This window comes from Falco rusticolus, chromosome 1, assembly GCF_015220075.1.
Source record: "Falco rusticolus isolate bFalRus1 chromosome 1, bFalRus1.pri, whole genome shotgun sequence".
Lineage (NCBI taxonomy): Eukaryota > Metazoa > Chordata > Aves > Falconiformes > Falconidae > Falco > Falco rusticolus.
In genome coordinates, this window is record NC_051187.1 from 3,554,387 (window position 1) to 3,576,338 (window position 21,952).

At 38.4% G+C, this 21,952-nt stretch overlaps 1 protein-coding gene across 4 annotated transcripts in view; it reads right to left on the reverse strand.

Annotated features, from left to right (window-relative positions):
• The window catches only part of CEP112 (centrosomal protein 112), a 171,517-nt gene extending 153,487 nt beyond the window's left edge, over positions 1–18,030 (reverse strand). The window contains exons 1-6 of one of the 4 annotated variants that reach the window (XM_037405009.1): positions 17,872–18,030; positions 16,135–16,255; positions 14,995–15,185; positions 14,333–14,496; positions 7,783–7,879; positions 5,243–5,317 (exon numbers count right to left, since the gene is read on the reverse strand). In XM_037405009.1, the coding sequence (XP_037260906.1) occupies positions 5,243–5,317; positions 7,783–7,879; positions 14,333–14,496; positions 14,995–15,185; positions 16,135–16,234 (627 nt within the window). In that variant the 5' untranslated portion in view covers positions 16,235–16,255; positions 17,872–18,030. Of the gene's footprint in view, positions 1–5,242; positions 5,318–7,782; positions 7,880–14,332; positions 14,497–14,994; positions 15,186–16,134; positions 16,257–17,871 lie in introns of those variants that run through there. The other 3 variants (XM_037405034.1, XM_037405025.1, XM_037405018.1) reach the window with 3 other exon arrangements.
• Between the last annotated feature and the right edge of the window lie 3,922 nt (positions 18,031–21,952).

Sequence of the window (21,952 nt, forward strand, 5' to 3'; positions counted from 1 at the left end):
TAGCATGTTCCCTACAGAAATAACTGCTGAGTAGCTTCAGGAAATTTGAGTAAGGACATTCTTATCTAACATCATAATTTGTAGGGAAGTTCACTTTAATGCTGCTTCTGCAGTCTTAGTGGAAGGACATTAAAGCACATGAAGATTGTTTGTCAGCATAGAAGTTGAATTTATTTTTTGAAGTCACAACATCACTTGGAGTTCACTGTGGGAAAGTTTTTACAGTGTTGCTGCCCTCCAACACCACAACATATACAGTAGGTATGTTTATAGTAAGCAGACAGACTAAGAAACCAAACAAAAGATAATCAAATGGTTTGTACAGAAATGGTTGAGCTTAACTAGACTGGAAAGACACAGGCAGATGTGAGCCAAGTACACAAAACAGGCATACCATACACTGCTGCTGCAGCCACCCAAGAACTCTCTGTGCTTGCGTCTGCTTTAACCCTGCGTTATATGTAATTTCTGCAAGAAAGGAGAATGTAATGCCAGCCACTGACCACAGAATTTCTTTGGTCTAAGTCCTCTTAAACCTTTACTAAGCAATAACGTTTCCCATGATAAATTCTTCTGGGCAAGTCCTGAGGGTCCAGGGATGAAGACCCCACACCACTTCTGGAAAAAGCTAAACAGTTAATTCTTGTCCTGGCTGAATTCCGGTGATGAAAAATTACATTTTCCCTGATTAAAACCCCCTTTGCGAGGGTACAATCTCTTTGTATGTTTTTTACCTAAAACGGAAGTGCTGAATTTCCTGGGATGTTTAAAAGAGTTACTTTGTCACACCTAAAATTGGCTACAATGACAAACAAAGCTGGATCAGAAGCATCATGAAACATATATATAGGCAGGTCAGGTAAGAATATGCAGGGGTTCAATTCATTGCTGTTCCTTTACACAAAATTTTCTATCCAAACATTATGTTTGTCTACAGTTTAAAAAGCTTAACTACAAGAGGAAAAAATAAGAAGGGTGTTGGGGAGTAGGGGTGTAGCGAGTTTAATTCCACGATCCAGCAAGCTTCTTTTCCCGATATTAAATATATTTCACAATATTTCTATTATTTTTGAGATATAACTAATGTGAAGTTGAGGCTGTCCCTAAACAGCTAAGGAATGACAAAGAAAGTTCAAAGCGGCAACACAACCAAAGATTACTTGCATTTGTCTGCTCAACTCCTGGCTCTGAAACTTTTCCCTTTGAATGGCAACACAATAGGATTTCTTATTTTCTACAATGCAAACGCAACTTCAAGGAATGAACACTTAATAAAGGATAGTGCCCACATCAGTTTAGATAAGAGTCAATAAAAGCTAAGAAACACACATTTTATAATGTATTTTAAATTACTTATATTAGTATTCTATGTATGAAAAGCAAATTTATCACAATCAAACCTCAACTTAAAAAAAAGAAACCAACATTTATTCATGCATGACTAGAATCTAAAGAACTTGAACAATAAAATGTTTGATAGAGATAATCAGGAATGCTGCGAGGCAAATGGAAAAAAATATTTTATTACTCACGGGAAGCAACAATATTTGCAAAGTAAGGCAGCAGTCTTACTTCCTGCATAAAAAATGTTATTACTACTAATAACAGATATCTGAAGCCTCCATATTACAGTCTCCTAAGATTTGACGTCTCTGCTTAATAGAGAAATAATAAAAATTATTTCCCAAAACTTTCTACAATACTTTTAATTATAAAAGTATCTCAGCCACTGATGTAAGCATATAATAAAAAGTGAAAACACATTCAGTCTGTGACCTTAAAAATACACAACCTTTGAAGACAATGAAGTTTACAATACATCAAAGTAGAAGCCCAAAAGATAAGCAGTTTATAACGGTCATTATAATCCAGACAAACTATACTGGAACAGTGAAGGTGTAGCAACAACTCAAGCTGGAAGATGTTAACCTTTTTCACCTTTACGCAGAGCACCTATCTAGATACTTGCCGATTCTTGAATAAAAGCATATTCTCCACATATATTTGCTTGAAACAAAAATAGCTTCCTAAAATTTCAAGGATTGCTACCGACAAAAATCCTTGTATAAGGACTTGTCTGAAATTCCTAGGATTAGCTGTCACCATCACTGCAAAGAAAATGTATGGAAGCACACATTCTCTGCCAGACTAGCAACCTCGATTCAACATTTATTCCTTGACACACAAGAAAAACTAAAAATAAAAAAATCCACCACCAAAGAAATTTTGAAAAGCGTTTTAAAAACAACTGTTCTTTAGAGTAGGCAGTTGAAAGTGAAAGCTGTTCTGCATTTCCTAACTTTTCCCCATTCCTGAAATATTCTTTTGGGTCAAGGGTCTTCTGTATCTGAGGTGGGATCACTTAAGTTTCTCAAAATGGTCTGCAAATGTGGCTAGCAATTAAAAGATAGTGAGATGCTCCTACAGCAATGTAAATGCTTAAAATAATAGTCACATCTTACACTCAAACCTTCCAGATTATGACGTGCTGCCACCATTTAGTAAGCTCTTTTTTTTAATTATATATTCTTCTGTAAGCATGCAACTCTACTTAACACTTCATGACCGTTTGAGAACCCACTGGGGGCCGTGATCCATAGCAAGGAAACACTGCTCAACAGCAACTGCTGACAGACCGCTCTTTTACAACCTCAAATCCTCTTTGTCAAGTAACTCCCAACAAGTCTTATCAGGCAATCAAAGTCTCTCACTAGCGACTTGTTTAATTACCATCCCTGGAGAGGAGACTTGAAAAACTGATTTATGTGTCACGGTAGCCAATTTGTTATCCAAGAGAGCTCCCATATCAGTGGAGGATCATCATAGTTTAATAACCATCCATTATCAACACAATGTGATTGAAAACTGGAATTTCAATTAGAAAAAGAAATAAAAAACAAATAAAATTAAAGAGATAAGCAAGTAGGCAGATCAACACTGATATAAGAACGTTGGATATAAAAAGATTCTTTGTCAGCATCAATTGGAACAATTTGTAAAATGGCCATGAGCAAGTTTCCCCCTTAAGCTTTAAGAGCTCAAAGTATTAAAATTATCTGCACTTATAATCCAGGTATTTATGCAGCCCAAACATATAGAAACTGCAAGTGACTGCTTGCACATTGTCTGAAAGACACCTGCACAGTGCTTTTGCAAATTGGAGTTGACTGCTATCAAAAAGCTTTCTGAAGATCCAGTCTCCCCACCTTACAAAACTGCAGTTCCTAAAAACACACATTTGTTTAACTCTGGAAGCGCTAGAAGTGGTTCCTGTATTACCCTGTAAAAGACACGGAGTTCCAAAGAGCAATACCATGCACCCAGACCAGCATTTTCACTAAACTCCACCTTCAATTTGGAGAAAGCAGTCAGGCAGTTCCTGGATTGTCTCAAGGTCAAGACTTCCTTCTCTCTCAGAAGCAAAGCAAGCAAGCAATTTGCATTTAGAATGCAAAGAGGCACCAAAATGGCACGAGAAACACCAAGGACACAAAACAGTTAACATTTATGTTTTTACTGAAGAGAAGTTAGCCATCAATGCAAAACATTGGGTGTAATAGGCAAGATTTTCAAATGCTGTCATATCCCTCTGGGCTGAAATAGTGTAGAAAGAAGGAAGATTATTTGGTAACTGATTAAAATGACAACATGAAAATACATGACTATGTTTAAAAAAACAAAGCTGAAGTATTTCATTAGAAACAAGCTCTCATCCCTCCTAACTTCAGCTGCCCTCTCTCCCAAACACAACTGAGTGAGCTTTCAACCTGTGAGAGTAAGCAGAAAATGAGAAAGAAAAGAAAGAACAATCTTTATTAAAATAAGTGATCTTCATAAAATTAAATTGTTAAGAGGATATTAATCCTAATCAAACAGGTTAAAGATTTGGTGGTACAAGCAAAAGGGTTAAAAAAAAGACAAAACATCATGACAGAAAAAATACAGCAGAATACAGCTACAGAGAGATGGAACTTCACTGTGACCTTAATATTGTTGTGGACCAATACCACAGAAAATACAACCAAGGGGATAGTAGACTTAAAATAAAATTTGAAGTCATCTAATATGTCTAGGTCCAAAATATTTAGCTGTTCAGAAACACCACATAGATCAAGCCCCGTGTATTAAATTTGTACAAACATCAAAGAAAATTAACACAGGTTTGCATCAATCATAGCTAGCAATTTCTTCATCTCTCCTTTAAAAATGTATTTACTGCCTCACTGTATTTACCTCTTGAGTTTCACCAGCCCAAAAATATAGAGGATGTGTTCAAATCCTAAGAAAAGATGAAAGCTTGAGAATAGATTTGATTTTACAGCAGTGTTTTACAAAAGTGGTTTAGAGCCTAAAAAATTTTAATACAGATTAAATTCCTCCGAGATATAAACTTGGAAAGCTTTGGGAAAGTATCTTCTAAGTTTTTGCTGAGATCCAATAAACACTAGTTCTGAAGCTGTTGAGATGTCCAAGAAAGAACTCCTCCTTATCCTATCCACAGCAGATTCTCTTTCAGATACTTTAGTTTTGATGCATCAAAGTCAGGAAAAAATCTCAGCATTGTAGCAAAAGTACCATATTCACAAAAAAATTCTAAAGTCAAGGCCAAACAAGAACATGGGCCAAAGTGCTGCAGAAGCTTCCACAAAGGTAGATTCTTTCCTCAGCAAAACATTTGCAAAGACATGTTATTCTTTCCATGAGAAAAAGCCACAAAGCTGGTCTAAAGATTCTAATTATTAAAAGGAAAGGGGTGAACACACTGAAAGACTTCTTGAACAATTCCAAATGGAGCCAAACTCTGACAAAAAGACCTGTTAAGTTGTATTAATAGCTTGCAAATTATGTATTCCTTAAAAAAAAAAAATAAAATACAGAAAGGCAAGCTTTTCTTTCTCTTATACAAGCATAAATACAAAATTATGTTGTTGAGTTACCACGAAACAGTCTGAATTTCTACCAGAGTAAGACACTTGGTTTTGACCAGCAGGTATTGTTATTTTGCTTGATCTATCAGTAGCTATATTGAATACAATAGGATTATTATTGTTTACAAATGAGGCATTTTTAACATTTTCTTCTCAAAATGACATGCATTCATCATTAATTTTTCCAAGCTTTACCAATTCATTTCTAGAAGATGGATTCCTACATAAAGTTTTGTTGACTAAATTCAGATGCAGGCTACATTATTGAGGAGTTGTCATTTCAGGTCAATAAATAAGTACTCTGTTTATTTTACCCCAAGATTCCAACTATTGAGACGTGCTTCAAGGTCACTGTCATCCAAAGAACTGGTTTTTTTATGACGATGGTCCTGGAACATAAAAAAGTCAAAGAAAATATTAGAAGAGTTGGCAGATATATAGTCTAAAAAAAAAAAAAAAGCTTCTCATTGACTTGGCCGTGCCTATGCTGCACTTCTTAGTAGTGTCACGATACCTCTGACAGCTTTAATCTAAATGGCTCAGTTACCAGTAGGATACTGTGCTAAGAAAGGAATTCAGATGATAAATTAGCCTGCCTCCTCACTTTAATTTTGTTCTTTATTTTATTTATTTCCAAAGCAACAGCCTCCTTTACAAAGAGTGAGTTTACTACACAAAAATCAAAATACTTTGTTCTTCAGGCAACATACTTTTTCTAGAAATGATCCATCTCAACAGTGTCTTTGTGGGGCTAATCCAGAATTCAGAGATCAGCCTTCAAATAAATTTAAAAAAAACCAAAACAAAAACAAAAAAACACAGCAAGGCAGCGATAGTTACAGTGGCTAGTACTGCCAAGGCGGAGGACTGCCTAACTCCTGCCCAGCTCAAGCCTGGGGTCCTCTTTGCAGAAAGAATTTCCAACATTCTGTAACGACTGTCGTTACTGTTGCGCCAGGCTATGTCTTTCAGAAGAAAGTTTTTCCTCTACGATAACAGTAACTACTGGTTGTATTTAATGTATTAAGTAGGGGAGCTGGTATAGAAAGTTTTCCTTAACTGAGATATAAGGCTATTTAAAAAAACAGAACAATGAAGCATGAATTACTTCGTCTCACCAAGTTTTGTCAGCAAGAGGTTTGTGTATTGGCATGCAAGCACCTCTTTTTTAAAACTGCTCATTCGTTATGAACATATAGTGAATGGAGCTTTGACTTCAGTTAATCAACACTTGGTTGAAGCAGTTCTTAATGTTTCTTAAAAGACTCCCTGTTCCTTTACCTGGGCCTGAATTATGCCAGAACATCTGTGCGTCACTGACAACAGAACAAGATATTATTTGTTCCAGCCAGCCAAACTTCCATCAAACTGTTTGGCAAAGCTAGAGAGGATTATTTCACTTAAAGGCCCTTTTAAAGCTGTAATCCCAGCAGAATCCAGTATATGGAGCTGAAGAACAATGAAGTGCAGTGATTTGTCTAATACTGCCCTGGAAGCCTGTGGCAGAGCCAGGAACAAAAACGAAGCAAAACAACAACAACAAAAAAAAAATAAGCCACCAACAACAAACCACGCCAACAAAAAAAACCCAAAAAAACTTTAAAGCCCCAAATCCAGGTTTCAGATGAAGGAAATCCTTTTCTTTACGATAACCATTCCATAAAAAATATTTCTTTAAGTAAAACAAACAGGAAACCAATAAGGAGAAATTTAGTAAATCCAGCATCTGTTTTATTTTTTATTTTTCATGATGGCATTTCTTTTTAAAATTACATTTGTATATATACAACCAAGACACACAAGTACATTCATACCAACCAGAGCCTAGAGCAGAGACATTCGATTTTTGCCCACAGACCATTTGCAGCCTGCCACAACAAAGCATCCCCTTGCTAGTTCTCTATTCCAAATGCATAGCAGAACACAAATTTCCTCTGAAAGACAGACCTCACAACCAAGCTTCCAGTTTAACCCACTTGCACTTCATGTCCTCATAAATTCTTGATTGTGCTCAGTAAAGAAGGGTAAGAATAATCTATATGAATTGCTCAGGTGTCAACAGCCCACTTCCAGCTGCAATATTTCTAAACTTCCTCTGATACAATCAAAAAATAAGTGTGGGCAGACCTACAACAGACATACAGCAAATTCAGTGTTTCAGGGAGGAATGAGAGCTGTTACAGATGCACTGGTTGTGGTAAAAGAATCGTACGAGACAGACCTCTCCAATAATAAAGACTAGACACTACAAGGCTACAGTACACATTTGTGAAGGAAAACAGCATACTAGTTGATAACATATTTGTCAGGAGTAAATTTCAGTTTAAATGCCTGCAATTACACATACAATGTTATTAAATATTTTGGACTAAAAGGGTTTTACATAAAGTCTGTTTAGTGTCCTTCCATCAGCCATAATGCTAGTTGTGGAAAGTTTGATAAAACGAACTGTCCAAAATTCACTCTTTCAGAGGTCAACCATCACTAAACAGAGCCAAAGACATCTATGCAGCTTTCTTTAATCTACTATTGCAAAATACAAGATGATGTCAATACAGTCAGTTTTGCCAAGCCTAAGGGAAAACAATGCAGCAGACATTAAACACACTACACTAAACAGAGGTCAACCATTAGGATGAATTGAGAGCATCCTACAAGAAATTCTTTTCCCCTGCACTGGCAGAGGGCAGATTTTGATGAGCTTTAGTCCTTCCTAAATCTCCTTCCCAAATGTCTGCACTTGTACACAGGGATCATGACTCATGCAATTAGATGTAACAGCTTTACAGGGATATACACAAACAATTAATTGAAACTAGAACAAGTTTTATGGCAAAAAGGAGAAGCATCTTACAGACAGTGGTGTGGCTAGGTTATCTCTATCTGTCTGGCGAGGAGGACTCATAGAATGTGATCTTAATGCTGACTTCCCATCGTACTTGAATCTTTCCCTGTTATTAAAAAAAAAAGCAAGCAGAAAGAGAAATCATTTTCAACAACTTGTGCCACACAAAGGATGTTAATCTTAAAATAAAATCTTTGAAAATATACAAGAGAATAACTGTCAAGATGTAAAGATCAAAAACAGTAGAAGAAAAAATTATTGTTAAAGGCAAACAAAAGCGTTAAGCATCCCATTAAAAAAACCAATACCCAAAAAACCCCACACCAACAAAACCACCAGCAATATTGTGTGTATCACAGTATATTAAAAGGCATTTTCTGCATTTCTATTACTACATGATCCAACATCTCCCAACAAATTTTAGAATACATCTAAGCTGGCCAACAAGGCTGATCTAGGAGAATATTTTTGAAACAAAATTGCTAAGCATATGAGACAGCATAGGATAAAATCCAGCAAGTCAGAGAACAAAAAAGAATTCAGGTGATGCTTGGCCACATCATAGAGGAGAAGACTCTGAAGACCAAAAAAATAGGTTAGATCAAGGTATATCATATAACATACAAACCCAAAGATAAGGACAAGAACTACACATACAGCTCAATAGAAAAGTGATGACTTGAAAGGCCAGAGTAAAATGTCAAAGATACAAGTCATAAAGATTGCATTAGTTGCATTTTATTTCAGCTCTATTTTACGGACTACAGTGGTATGTACGGGGGGATGGTAAAGAAAGGCCCACAACTCAGGATACAAGTACAGCATGAACAAGTACTCTGTCCAATAGAGAAAAATAGAGAACAGGGATTTTCTGGAAAAGCTTTTGTCATAAATAAAACACTTGAACAAAAGGAAATTAAGAATAGCAGACAGGTGAAGATAACCTTCACTGATGCACCTGGTCAACAGACACTTCTCAACTACAGAACAGTGAAAGGAAAGAACAGCCTGGAACAAAATAAAATAAAAATAAGGTTATTAAATAGGTTGATATAGCAAAAGATCCAAAGCAGTAGCAAAACACCCTTCGGCATACACTCCGCTGTCAAATCCACACAAAGTAATTAAAAAAATCCTCTTAATCCATTCACCTTCCTATGACTAGCTATATTGTATTAAAATCAAATCAGACCATTAAAATACCTTTCTTTCCTTCCATCTGGCTGCAAATTAGTAAGTTATGCCAAAAAGACAGAGACGGATTAAGTGTTTATGAACAGAAAGACAACTGTTGGATGTACAATACAAACTAGTCACTTCTAGGAAGACAAACACAAACTGTTCATGAAGCACACTGCCCCAGCTTTCATCAAAACAGCAGGGAACAGTGAAATATAACAACTGGGAGCATACCTTCCCTTCCAGCACCAGCAAATACCAACAACATACCTGGACGCAAAATAACAGTTACAGAGCAGTAAATACTTCAGATAAGCAAAGTCTCAGAAGTAAAAAAGATCAAAAGAAATATAATGCAATGACTATCTCTAGCATTCCAAATAATGCATTTCTTACCAAGTGTTCATTTGACACAAAATTATCTTTCATTAAAAGGAGACAAATGCCTGTCAGTAAATCTGCACTTTCATCAGCCAACTCTCCTGAACAATACTCAGATGACCTAAAAATTCAATAAAGTTTCAATTGTTTAAAATGGAAGAAAACAGAATCCACGCCCCTATCATTAAGAGATTAAGGAATATCAATAAATATTCAAACCAACCCAAGTTACTTGCAATATTTCTAAATTAACAAAATGAGGGGAAAGTCTAGATACATTCTTAGTTCTGTATTTGCTATTTTGAAGAGGAACTGAAAAGGAAATTGCTTTGCTTTATTCTATAAACAGAATTTGAAAAACCATTAAGGATGGACCACAATTTTGCTCATATCAAGAATATACTATCCACTCACTCCCTTTCCCAGCCTTCTGCTGATACAAAGTCAGGCTCCAGAAATTACAAAGTTTTTTTCTTTCCTCCCACAACAGGTGAGTGGGGAACCACCAGAGTCTTGACAACAGCCCTGCTTCAGCCAAAACAGTGAGCTAGCCTGGAAGAAGGAAGCAATTTGCTGCTAATAAAAAATCAGTAAATAATTTCCTACTAGGAACAAAGTAAGGGAAACTCAATGGTTCCTCCTGGTACAAAACAGCTACACACTGACCTTTAACAATATTCTTCAGGCATTATCTATAAACATACAGTAGAATTTTCCTATGGGGTCAGAAAGACCAGGTTTCTGTTCAAACCAAACTACACATTCCTAAAACAAATTCTCTCATGTTTCAAAATAAAGATGCACCTTTCTGGCACCAGCTGGCTTGGTCTTACTCACTTACGTCCTAGTTTTTGCAAGTAAGGTTTGTCTATCTACTTCTTATTTAGCCAGATATACTTCTCTGTATGAGTATTTTGGCTTTTCTATGTAAAGTTGTTTGTGTACTGAAAGATAAAAATAACTTCTAAAAGAACTTCTCAATTTGTTTGCTTTTTTTAAAAGGAGGGAATCTTGAGATAAACAACATCAAAAAAATTACTCAAACATTTCTCACTGACATTATCTATTTTACCCTGAGAAAACGTTGTAGTCTATCTGTAAGAACTGAGTCATGGTTGGAAGGCAAAATTTTCACCCAACCACATATATTACATGCCTGTTGATACAATTTTCCTGATGCACATTCTGAGTAAAGAGACAAGTCTAATGTAACAAGATCACCATCTGCTGACTCTCTCTACAAACTGCAGATTCCTGAAATTAATATTTTACATCTTAAACTGACAGCTCATTCAAAACTGTAAATACAAAGACAGACAGGATCTATATGTTGAGTATAGCAACATCTTAATATAGACACTTGTAAATAAGTTTTTAAAAAGCTATTTCTACAAAATGTAACAGCTGAAACATTTACCTTCACTATTTCTTCCTGCATAACTCATACATGTAACAAGTTTTTCATTTCTATGAAGATTAATGTATGTAATCTACAGAGCTATCAAAATTTCTAATTGCCAACAAAATTCAAATTTCCTTAGACACAGCTCCATTCTCAGTATGAGTACCCACTAGCACAGCCATACCTATACAGCTAAATTTCACTTTCAGATTTCTTTAAACCAGCAATTTATGCCATACCATTTACGTGCTTCTGCTGGTATGAAATGCATATGCAGTAAGGGTCTCCAGAAAACTCAGAGCGTTGGGAACCATCTGTTGATCACCAATGTCAGGTATTGCTACAGTCCCACAGGACAAAGTAAATGAAATAAAGTCTCAATAGCCCACCTACGACTTTGAGAACTTTGCCAGACCAAGCTGAATCTTAGCTTCAGATAGTGAATGGGAAAAGGGGTCAGATCTCCAATATTCTACTATAAACCAAGTACCAAAGAGAGGAAAAACATCACAGAGAATCAAGAGACTGAGTAGATGGAACTGTACTCAGCCTTCCTCAAATGGTGACAAGCCCCAGTTGGATCCAAAGTATGCTGCCTCATCCCACTCAAATAACACTGCAGCTGACAGCACAGGTAAGGAACTTGAAGAAATTAGGTGCATTTTTATGCTGCAGATGTGGCCTTGTAGAGATACCAACATGCTAGATTAGGCCTAATAGGGCCCAGTTGTGTTGGTATTGCTTAATTACTTTGAACACCCAGAGTGATCCTTTCTCATGATGGCACCACTCCCAGCAACCAAGACAATCTGATCAGATATATGCCAGGTATCTTGACACGGCACGACAGCATTTCTAAAGCATAACACATTCCTTATTTTCATAAGATCAAACTTCATTCTTTTTATTGAGGGCATCTGAACAGCTCTTCCCAACAGTTCTTTGTATCAGCAAGACTAAAGCACTAATGGTAACAAAGCTGGCAATTTCTCCCTTCCCCACTTTTGTTTCTTAAACCACAAGTCTGTTATCAAAACCACAGAGCATCTGAGTTCAAGCAACCAGAAGACCCCTTAGCATTAACACTGCAGTACTCAGAAAGAGGAGATGCAAGAGTCCCAAGAGCAACTTTTCAAATGACTGTTAGAATTACACAGAGGAAAAGTTTCATGATACTCGATATCAATGTGATGTAACTTGCAAGAGTGCCTATCTGTCATCTATTCAAATCACTGAGAAGTTAAAAAATGTGGGACTCTGCACTGTGATATATAGCATAAACATCAGTGTACCTAAAAATAAAATATATAAAAAAAACAGCTAATGATAACAATTTATGAAAAATATAAGCAAACACATAAGAAGAGCATTAGACTTCTGAAACAAAACCTGTGAGCATATTTATAATGGAATGAAACTAAACCAGAAGTTTCATATAGAAGTAGAGCAAACACACACTTCCTCTTGTACAGCACCTACTGATTTTTGAATAATATTCACACTCTACCTCTAAGACTGCTTTTTTCACCAAAGATTTCAGAGAGTTTAAACATTAACTAAACCTTAAAACAAGCAAACAAGAGGTAATTCCATCCATGAATTCTTTAATGCAGAGCCACATTAAAAAAAATAACACAGATATTGATAATCAGCACAAAATTGCACTGTATAAGAAAAACAAGAAAGAAAATACTTCAGAATGTAAACTGAACTGAAATTTACCCAAGATTCCCACAAAACAGGACAGGAAAAAAAGCTTGTGATTTTCAACAGTGTCCAACCAACCAGCTTGGCACACTATCAATAATGCAGCAACATTTTTCTAAGCCAAGAGGAAAACAAGCCTTAATCTGATACATTTCATTCCCCTACCTGCTCTGTAAACAGCTCTATATACCCAATGGATTGGAACCAACGATGCAGCTTAAGTTTACTGGCTCCTGCAAACCTACCAAAAGAGACTGTCTGATGGATTGCCTTAACAAGGTGCAGCTGCAGATATTCAGGATTCTGCTGTACAGCTGCAAATGAGGAATACTGAAAATTTTGCGTTACCCAAATGACAAACACCCGATCTAGGCATAGGGGGTGCTAGTCACCAACAAAGCATGTCTGTAGTGGACAGCATGATATAAATCAAAAGATTTTAAATCAAACTCAGAGATTGTTCAAACAAGGATGGAGTCATTGCAAACAATCTTCCCCACACAAGAGAACAAAACAAAACAGCAGAGTAACCCACAGGCTGCAGCTCTCACAAGTATATCTGGTCCAGTCTGACCTTCTGTAATCCAAGATTCAAAGGAAATACGAAGAAATCTTGCTATTTCATAAAGCCGTAAGACAAACAGGTAAGTGTTTAATAAGAAGTAACATGCTCACAAAAAGATGGATCAAATTCCTCTTTCTTTGTATGCATCTAATTTTTCTTCCTTTGTCACAGAACAGCAAAACTTGCCTATCTGCAGGGAGCCCCTATTCTGTTTCCTCTAAAAGAGCTGTGAGCAACAACGATAGAACATCCTTGAAATCTACCATCTGTATGCCTGCTTATATTTCTATCCTCCACAGAAAAAATAATTTAAAACTATTTTATATAAAAGCTCCTTTTACCATTAGGACCTTATAACTTTTAAATTTAATATTATAAATCTATGCTCCCCACATTTTTTGTCACTTGCTTACTGTACATTCCTTATATTTTGAACTGTACAGAAATAGTGAAGATTAATCCACCTCAGCTTCATTAGTTAATACCACTTTCCAGTTTTCATACATCAACATGCAGAAAACAGGAATGTACAAGAACTCCAAGGGGACAGCAACTATTTTTATCTAATTTAAGAAAAATCTGGCCTGAGAGTCTTCTGCATCTCTGCAGTCTTTTACCACATTTCTTCCTTACTGCCTGTCCACATTTGTCTGGGCTTCCCACTCCCAGTTAGATAATTCTGTATGAATTCTGTCTCTTGCCTTGAGACCACTGTGCTTTTCCACCATAGTATCTGAGGTCTCAAAAACATAACCAGAGTACCAGCTTATTTGATAGATATTTAGAATATTAGAACGATAGCTATTATCTACATTTGAAGTCTACACAGAGCATGAAGACAACTAGTGGTGCAAAAAAAGTGGACTTTGACTATTCCTACATCTGTAGAAAGGCTGTTTGTGCAAGTCACATGTACCCCATGGTAACCATCAGCCCAAATCACTGTAAAGCCCTCTCTTCAGCGGCTGCTAAATTTCTCAAACTATTAGGCCTTTTTGATCCTCCATGCTAAGTGTCTGTAACTGAAAGGGGAAGAACAAGATGAAGGGAAAGAGGATAGAGCTATGGGACACAGAAGAAGACTTACAGAAGCCAGAGAAGAAGACATAACAGAGGAACGTAATAACAGAAAAGCATAAAAGTTATCATAAATTAGAAGCTATTATCAGAGTCTCTGTATATAAAGTACAAACACCATATTTAAGCTGAGTCCCAGAGGCAGCGTGACAAATTCATACATACAAATTGAAACAGACAGAGCTTATCATATCAAACATCTATTAAATATGAATAAATATTGATTAAAGCAAATGCAGGAATCTTACCCATATGTAAGTGGCGTTGCTAAAGGTAATTCCTCTTTAGATGATACCTTCCATGATTCTTCCTGCTTAGATTCACTGTTTCTTAGTTCTCCCACTACCCAGTCAGGTAAGCAGTCTGGGCTACTACTCCGAACTCTTGTATTTGCTTCATCACAATAAATTGACTATAATTTAAAAAATGTAAAATCAACACTATAGTTACACAAACATATTCTTTACACTGTTACGTAATTTCTTGCAGGAATATTTGCAGTATAAAAATTCCTTTTCCAATTAAGTCAGTGAGATATGCAAATATTACCTTCCCAACCCATGGAAACTACTACAACAGGCAATGGTCTAAGTGTTTTCCAGTACTCTACTTGTTTGAGTATGGGTAATTTTAGCATAAATTAGGACTGTTACCTCACTAAAGCTGATGCCAATGACTGCCACAGTATAATCACATCTTCAGAAAACAAACTACAAGCTTAACAATATCTGTGTGAAATATCAATATCTTTTCTCTCATAGAAAGGTAGACTGCAATAGTCACCTCAGGCTACAAAACCACCTCATTTAAGTGGGTTTTTTCTTTCACAAGAACTATCTGCTGATTAAGACAAAGTACATCCTCTAGAGTCTTTTACTGCAAGTCTGTCTTATAAAGAAGTTACACCCACCATGTATGAAGGTAAAGTCTTCAGTATCCCTGGTTCTGGTTTATGTGTAAAAGGACCTTCCAGCACACCTCGCTTTAGCATGTGGAGCAAAAGTTTTGCATATAGGTTTCTATTCTTCCTTCCCGCCGCTCCTGTGCCTGCTCCTGAGGGTTCGCATAGCTTTTTAATCCACAGTGCACACCTTTGTCGTTCTAAAAATATAGATATATATAATCACTATACATTTTCAGAGCAAATCAACACACAGATAACAGAAGCCATTACTGGTCACTGATCTTGTAGATGTTTCCCTTCCATCCAAAAGTTTAAAGCAAAACAAAAAACCCAAATGTATGAACCAAAGGGCAAAAATGGTTGAACACCTAGATCAAAAATAAGTCTTTAATAATAGTTCATATTTACATCATCCAGAAGTATTTTCCATAAATTCCTGTTTTCCAGAAGTTTACATGTCTTCTAGGAACAGCATGTTTTGGAATCAATCTCTAGTAAGTACAGAACTCATACAACACCAGGAATTCTAAACTCACTGCAAGAGCTGCCACTGACTATAACGTAAAGCTTGCATGAGCATTAATGTTTTAAACACACAATAAATCTTCATTCATTTAAAAAAACACTATATACACAAGCTTTTCTACCACATGATAAAATTACTCATTTGATTGAATATTTCTAAAACAAGGTCTTAATTTGCAGAGTTCATGTCCTTAATAATAACCAGTTTGTTCTAATCATTAGATTTACAAAACATCATCAATTGATGTTTCTATTATTATGCATTCCTAAGCCAAATTTTAAAAACTTTATCTCTGAAAAAATTTGCAATTTTGTAAATGCAGTCTCAAAAACAATGTCCTTTAAAAGCTTTTAGCTTCTACTGGATTTGTTTTTGTAAAAAAAAGACATTAATGTATTTATGCAAAAGTACATTTACATCACGAAGGTAAGACAGATAAGCTCAAACAATAGCAGTAGCTACATAAAAAAAATCCACCTTCAGATGTTGTACAAACTCCCCATCAAAACAGTGCCTTGTAAAATTAAGTGTATGGTTAAATAAAGTGATATAAATACACATGATAATTATCAGTAGATTTTGTTATTAGTGTTTCTTTACATGCACGTTAACATATTTACCTGACCTACACTGTAGTTTTAGAACATGAGGCTTTATATCCACAACACAGTGATCAAATTCTGCATCTAGTTTTTCCCAGACTTCCTCTTCACCATTCATTTTGAAAGAACACAAGGTAACCTGCAAAATTATTCACATTTAAGTACAAAAGATCAAACACCACTATACTACTGCCAAAGCCAGTTGTATGAGCTTGAACAAGGCTCAGTGCTTAGGTCCTGCCCTTGGGTCCCAGCAACCCCACAGGCTCGGGGAACAACAGCTAGAAAGCTGGCCGGCCAAAAAGGACCTGGGGGTGCTGGATGTCACCCGGCTGAACACGGGTCAGCAGCTTGCCCAGGTAGCCAAGAAGGCCAGCAGCATCCTGGCTTCTGTCCAAAACAGTGTTGTCAGCAGGACCAGGGCAATGATCATCCCCTGGTACTCAGCACCGGTGAGGCTGCACCTCAAACACTACGGTCAGTTTCAGGCCCCTCACTTCAAGGGCATTGAGGTGCTGGAGCATGTCCAGAGAAGGGAAACACAGCTGCTGAAGGGGCTGGAGCACAAGTCTGGTGAGGAGCAGCTGAGGGAACTGGGGGGGGCATGGGTTTAGTCTGGAGAGGAGGCCGCTCAGGGGGGAAACCTTATCTCTCCACAACTACCTGAAAAGAGGTTGCAGCAAGGTGAGGGGCAATCTCTCAAGTAAGAAGTGACAGGACAAGAGCAAACAGCCCCAAGTTGCACCAGGGGAGGTTTAGATTGGATATGAGGAAAAATTTATTCACAAAAAGGGTGGTGAGGCATTGGAACATCTGCCCAGGGAGGTGGTGGAACCACCATCCCTGGCGGTATTTAAAAAAACACCTGGATGTGGTGCTTGGGGACATGGGTCAGCGGTGGGCTTGGCAGTGCTGGGTTAATGGTTGGACTTGATGGTCTTAAAGGTCTTTTCCAACCTAAATGATTCTATGATTCTATACATTAGTCTCTGTTCATCTTATGCCATGCAAAGACATACTTTGGAACTATATGGAAAATAAAACTAAGTACTTTATTATGTTTAAATAAACACCATAAGATGATTCTTCACAAACAACAGATGTTCAGCTTATTTCAAAAATGGGTTTGCTGAGATTTGAAAATGAAAAGTCAACCACACAAGTGTTCAATTACACACAATTTGTATAAACCACCTAAAGGCATTTGCGTCATAGCTGCATTCTAAGTTTTTTTCCCTTAGACTTAGTATCTTATCTTTTAGGAGGGGAAAAAAGGATGGAGAACAGCAAATAAACCTGTTAAATACACATAAACATAAGCAAATAAGTAAGTTAAAAGAAATAGAGCAAGCAAACGTTGTCAGAATTGGGTTTTAACGAAGGAGTACTGCAAAGACAGCCCAACAAGAGCCCCTTACCCGAGGTCACCTGTCAGTAGGTTCCCAGCTGGGCCCCGCACCTTCCCTGTACCCCAGCTCGCCACCAGCGTCTCTCGGCCACCTGCAGCCGCACACGGCGGGGGGGCTGCCGCAGCGCCGGGCCTGGCCCCGCAACACCTCCAGCCCCGCCGCCGGGCCGGAACAAGCGTTTTCCTGCTTCCCTTCCCTCAGCTGCCCGACCAGGCCGCTTGCTGGGGCCGCGCTCAGCGAAACACCCGGCCCCCGCCATGCCACAAGCCGCCCCCAAGCCCCCGCCGGGCACCCCTGGGCGAGACTCCCCCGGCCCCGCTCCGCCGGGACACGCCGCCGCCGTTACCTCGCTCTCCGCAGCGCCCAGGCCTGGCTCCACGTGGTAAAGACGGCCGGGCCGGCCTATTCCCCGCTGAGGGGGGGCTCCAACCCGCCGGCCCGGCCGAGCGGCCAAACCGTTTAAACCGACCCCACCCCCGCTCCCGGCGGCCCCCGCCGGCGGCCGGCCCCGCGCGTTTCCGTTTCCGCGGGCCGCCCGCCGGTTGCCAGGCGACGCGGCCGGCCACAGCCCGGCGGCGGGAGGCCTGAGGCGGCCGGAGGCCTGGCTGAGGCGGCCGCCCACCCTGAGGCGGCGGGAGGCTTGACGTGGCCGCCCACCCTGGCGCTGCCGCTGAGGAGAGCCCTGAGGCAGGGCCGGCAGAGCTTGAGCGGCGTGTGCCCGTCAGCCAGTACTGAAAAAACTCGTGGGCTTGAGAGAGTAAAACGGTGCATTGGGGATGGTTCTGTGACACCGCAGAGACGCGGTCGCCGCCTGCTATTATTAATTACCAAAGTGATTAATGTCACCTGGTGCACGGTCAGCAGCAGCTGTCCCAGCTGGGCCCACCACACCAAACAGCACAATCACCGCTACACCCAACGCTCTTCCCTTCCAAAATACATACATGCACATAGATAAATGTTTATTTATACACTCAGTCACACATAGGCATTACAAACCTCGGGAGGGCCCAGCAGAGCCTGAGGGGGCACCAAGGGAGAAATGGGGGATGCCACAAATATAATATTGGTTCTGGTTGGCGTTACGTGGGGATAGGGCCTGGGCTGGAAGCATGAGGGTGCAGCAGCAGTGGGAGATGACTCCGGGTTGTTTGGGATGTGTTTCTTTGGTTTAATTGCTGCTAATTGGAGATCAGCTGTATCTATTGTTATATCTCCATTATGATCAATATCTGGGGATAAAAGTGCTTCCACTCAAAGCTTGGTGAAAAATATTTGCCAGTCCAAAATTAAAGGTTAGTAAATCAGAAGCAGCTTTTGAGTCTGGGCAATGTTTTTGTAGCTCCAGAGTGGGTGCCAGAAACATGAGCGGATAAAATGAAATTTTATCTACTGAAATTGTGGGTACAGGCTGAATAATCACAGCAAATGTTATCCACAGTTTCTGGTTATTTCTAGGTAAAACTTATTCTAGTATATCCTTGTAGATAAAACAGTGATTTTGAGTTCACATTAAAACATTTGATATGCTCAATATTGCCCATGTTTCATTGATGGTTTGTCTCCTATCCCAAGGATGGAGCATATGAGAGGGTGTTGGGGAATAGAAAAATTTGAAAGTCCATGCCTGACGTTTCTACACAAAAGACATAGGTTACACTTGTTTTGTGGCCATGTCAGGAAAACCATCAATTAATCTAAAATAATTGGAGAAATCTCCTAGTCCTTTCAGCTCTTCAGTCTCTTCCTCAGTTAATGAAATGTTTGTGTGTATGTGTGATCCCAAATAAAACATCTGACCTCTGATTCATTTATTTCCCGAAAATCTGTCGTCAGCCTGTGTATATAGCATCTAAAATGCTTTTATCTCAAAGGATTAAACTCTTCAGCTCTTCTAAGCTTGATTCACATGCACATATACATCAAACAATTTCTTAAATTTATGGTAGAAAATTGGCTGTTTTCTTTGATTTCTTTGATTTCTTAGCTCATCTTCAGCAGGAATGATTCTGCGTTAGGGCTCATTCAGTGATGGCTATGACAGCTACACTGGTTGCTTAGAAGCAGAGCAGAAATCAGTGGTGGAGTATTTAATCCATGGTAGAACCTCATGAGTAGATTACAAAGTTTATTTATTATCTTTAAATTTCAAATTTAAAACAACTGTCATTTCATTATTTATTTTTTTTAATATATGCCTACTTTTAATCTGTTTTAAAAGAGTGGTACGTTCTTGCAGCACAGCAAGACTACTGGGTGGCTGACTTGCTCAAACAACTGAATGTGCTGAACTTTTCACCTCTGAATCACCACTTCAGTTACGCAGATGTGTCATGGGAATTTTGTAATCATTATGAAATCAATGTGTCCAAGATTGTCCAAATCACAGGAGACAGACAAGAGTTTTTTAGTAGAATATCGAAGGCTGAACAGGTTTAACAACGTGACTCCTTCCAGGCAGGTTTTTCAAGAGGAACACATCAGCCTATTGGACCGGTGATGCAATGGGAGGTTTGCATTTCTGTCCAGCTTTGCAAATCTCCTTTTTGACATCTGAAAAGAGTTGCAATTTCTAAGCCAACTTTTTTGTATGTCGTTGTTCATTGATTCGTATCTGCACATTGCCTTCAGTTTTGAATGTATCTCTGCAATGCTCATCACAAAATACTTCAAAAAACTGGATTTTCTGGTATATGGTGAAAAAGAACATGAATCAGAGCGGAACCAGTGAAACTGGAACCAGTACTCCAGGAGAAATTCCCTGAGGGAATAGATCCAGTTTCTGGGTCTGCTTACCAATGCAGAGCAGGCTGGCCAGAGGGGTTGAGGCCTACCTGCATTGATTTGGCAGTTGCACAACTTCTATCCAAAAAAGGAAGAGAAACTAAAGATTCAAGAAATGACTGAGGTCTTGTCTCCAGCCAAAGCTGCAGCCTGGACATGATGAGTACTGATGTGCACTGGCCCTCCTGAGGAAATCACTATAGATACACCGTTAGAGAGCACACAGATATCCCAACCAGAATACAGAAGAAATTCACAGTTTGAATTGTAAAAATATGTTCATTTAAGTAAAACACATTCAGTACTTTTTTTCTTCATCTCGTTTTACCATGTTCTCTTATCTCTGCAACTGTCTCAGCAGTTTGCCACAAGTAACATAAGCACAGCTTAAGGCATTATTTCAAACATCTTAAAAAAATGTAAAAAAAAAAGCAGGTTTCACTCCCTCACAGCAGCATTTGGAATACCTCTAGTTGCAATACATTTTTCAGACCTTCTAAGCAAACCTTTCATGTCTGAAAAGTTGTGATTCACAAACACCTCACTACTTCAAAGACTCATCAGGTCACAGATTTTTTTCTCTCTCTTACTGCTTCAGGAGACTAGATAATATATTCCACGTATGAACATTGGCTCCTAAGGGTGGTTCTTTCAAGTATTCAAATACCGCATACCCAGCTAGGAAGCAGGGCCAGCTGACACGATCAGTTGTTATCCTGCTGCATGGGTAATTAGAACTGGGAAAATTTGCTTAGAAAAATCTAATGTTCCTGGGGCAGCTGTTTTTGTGCAAAATACAAATCATTTCAGGGAGAAGCAGCATTTCTTTGGCAGTGAGTGCTAACTTTACTTACACCAACTTCACAGTGTTTTGCTGTGAAAGACAAGTTAATATTAAACTGTGTGTGGTATCTCAGCTACCATCCTGAACATCCTGATCCCAGACATGTATCCACACAACATTTAGACTAGATTTCCAAACAGATAGGTTCCTGCCAGCTGATCTAGACTAGTTACACATATCTTGGCCTGTAAGTCAACGTCATTCAAGGATCCCACTTAAACATGTTAGGAACCAAAACACCGTACACGTTGTACCAACAAAATACTCTTTTCAGCTGCTGCCGTGAATTGGTCTCTCTCTACATTAGAGAATTAAATTGCTGATGAGTACAAAGTATTAAATACTTAATAATGGCTGCCTCAATCTCTCCTTAAAAAGAGGAAATATAAGAACAAATTATATCAGTCATACTATTAAAATATTAATGTGCAGCCTTCAAAAAAAAAGATAATTAGAATATGTTGAGTGTTTTTTAATGGTGGCTGTAGCATCGTGTAAGTAGTTTGATCTTAATGTTAAATGGTTCTTTTAAAAAGGTCTACAGTAGCTTGCTTACTGTGTAGCTTCTGCTGTTAATCAGAGAGAAGGCTTTTATACTTCAGGGGGAGCCGCATATGACTCATGACAATTTACTGTAAGTGTACAACAAATATTTCTGTCTCACTTTCTAGTATGTTGAAGTTATAATTATTTTTCCTGAATAGCATACAGATGTAAGCACAAAACTTGCCAGACTGGATCATATCAGTGAACTATGTGTATCATAAATCAAATTAAAAATACAGTTTTCTTCAAAGCT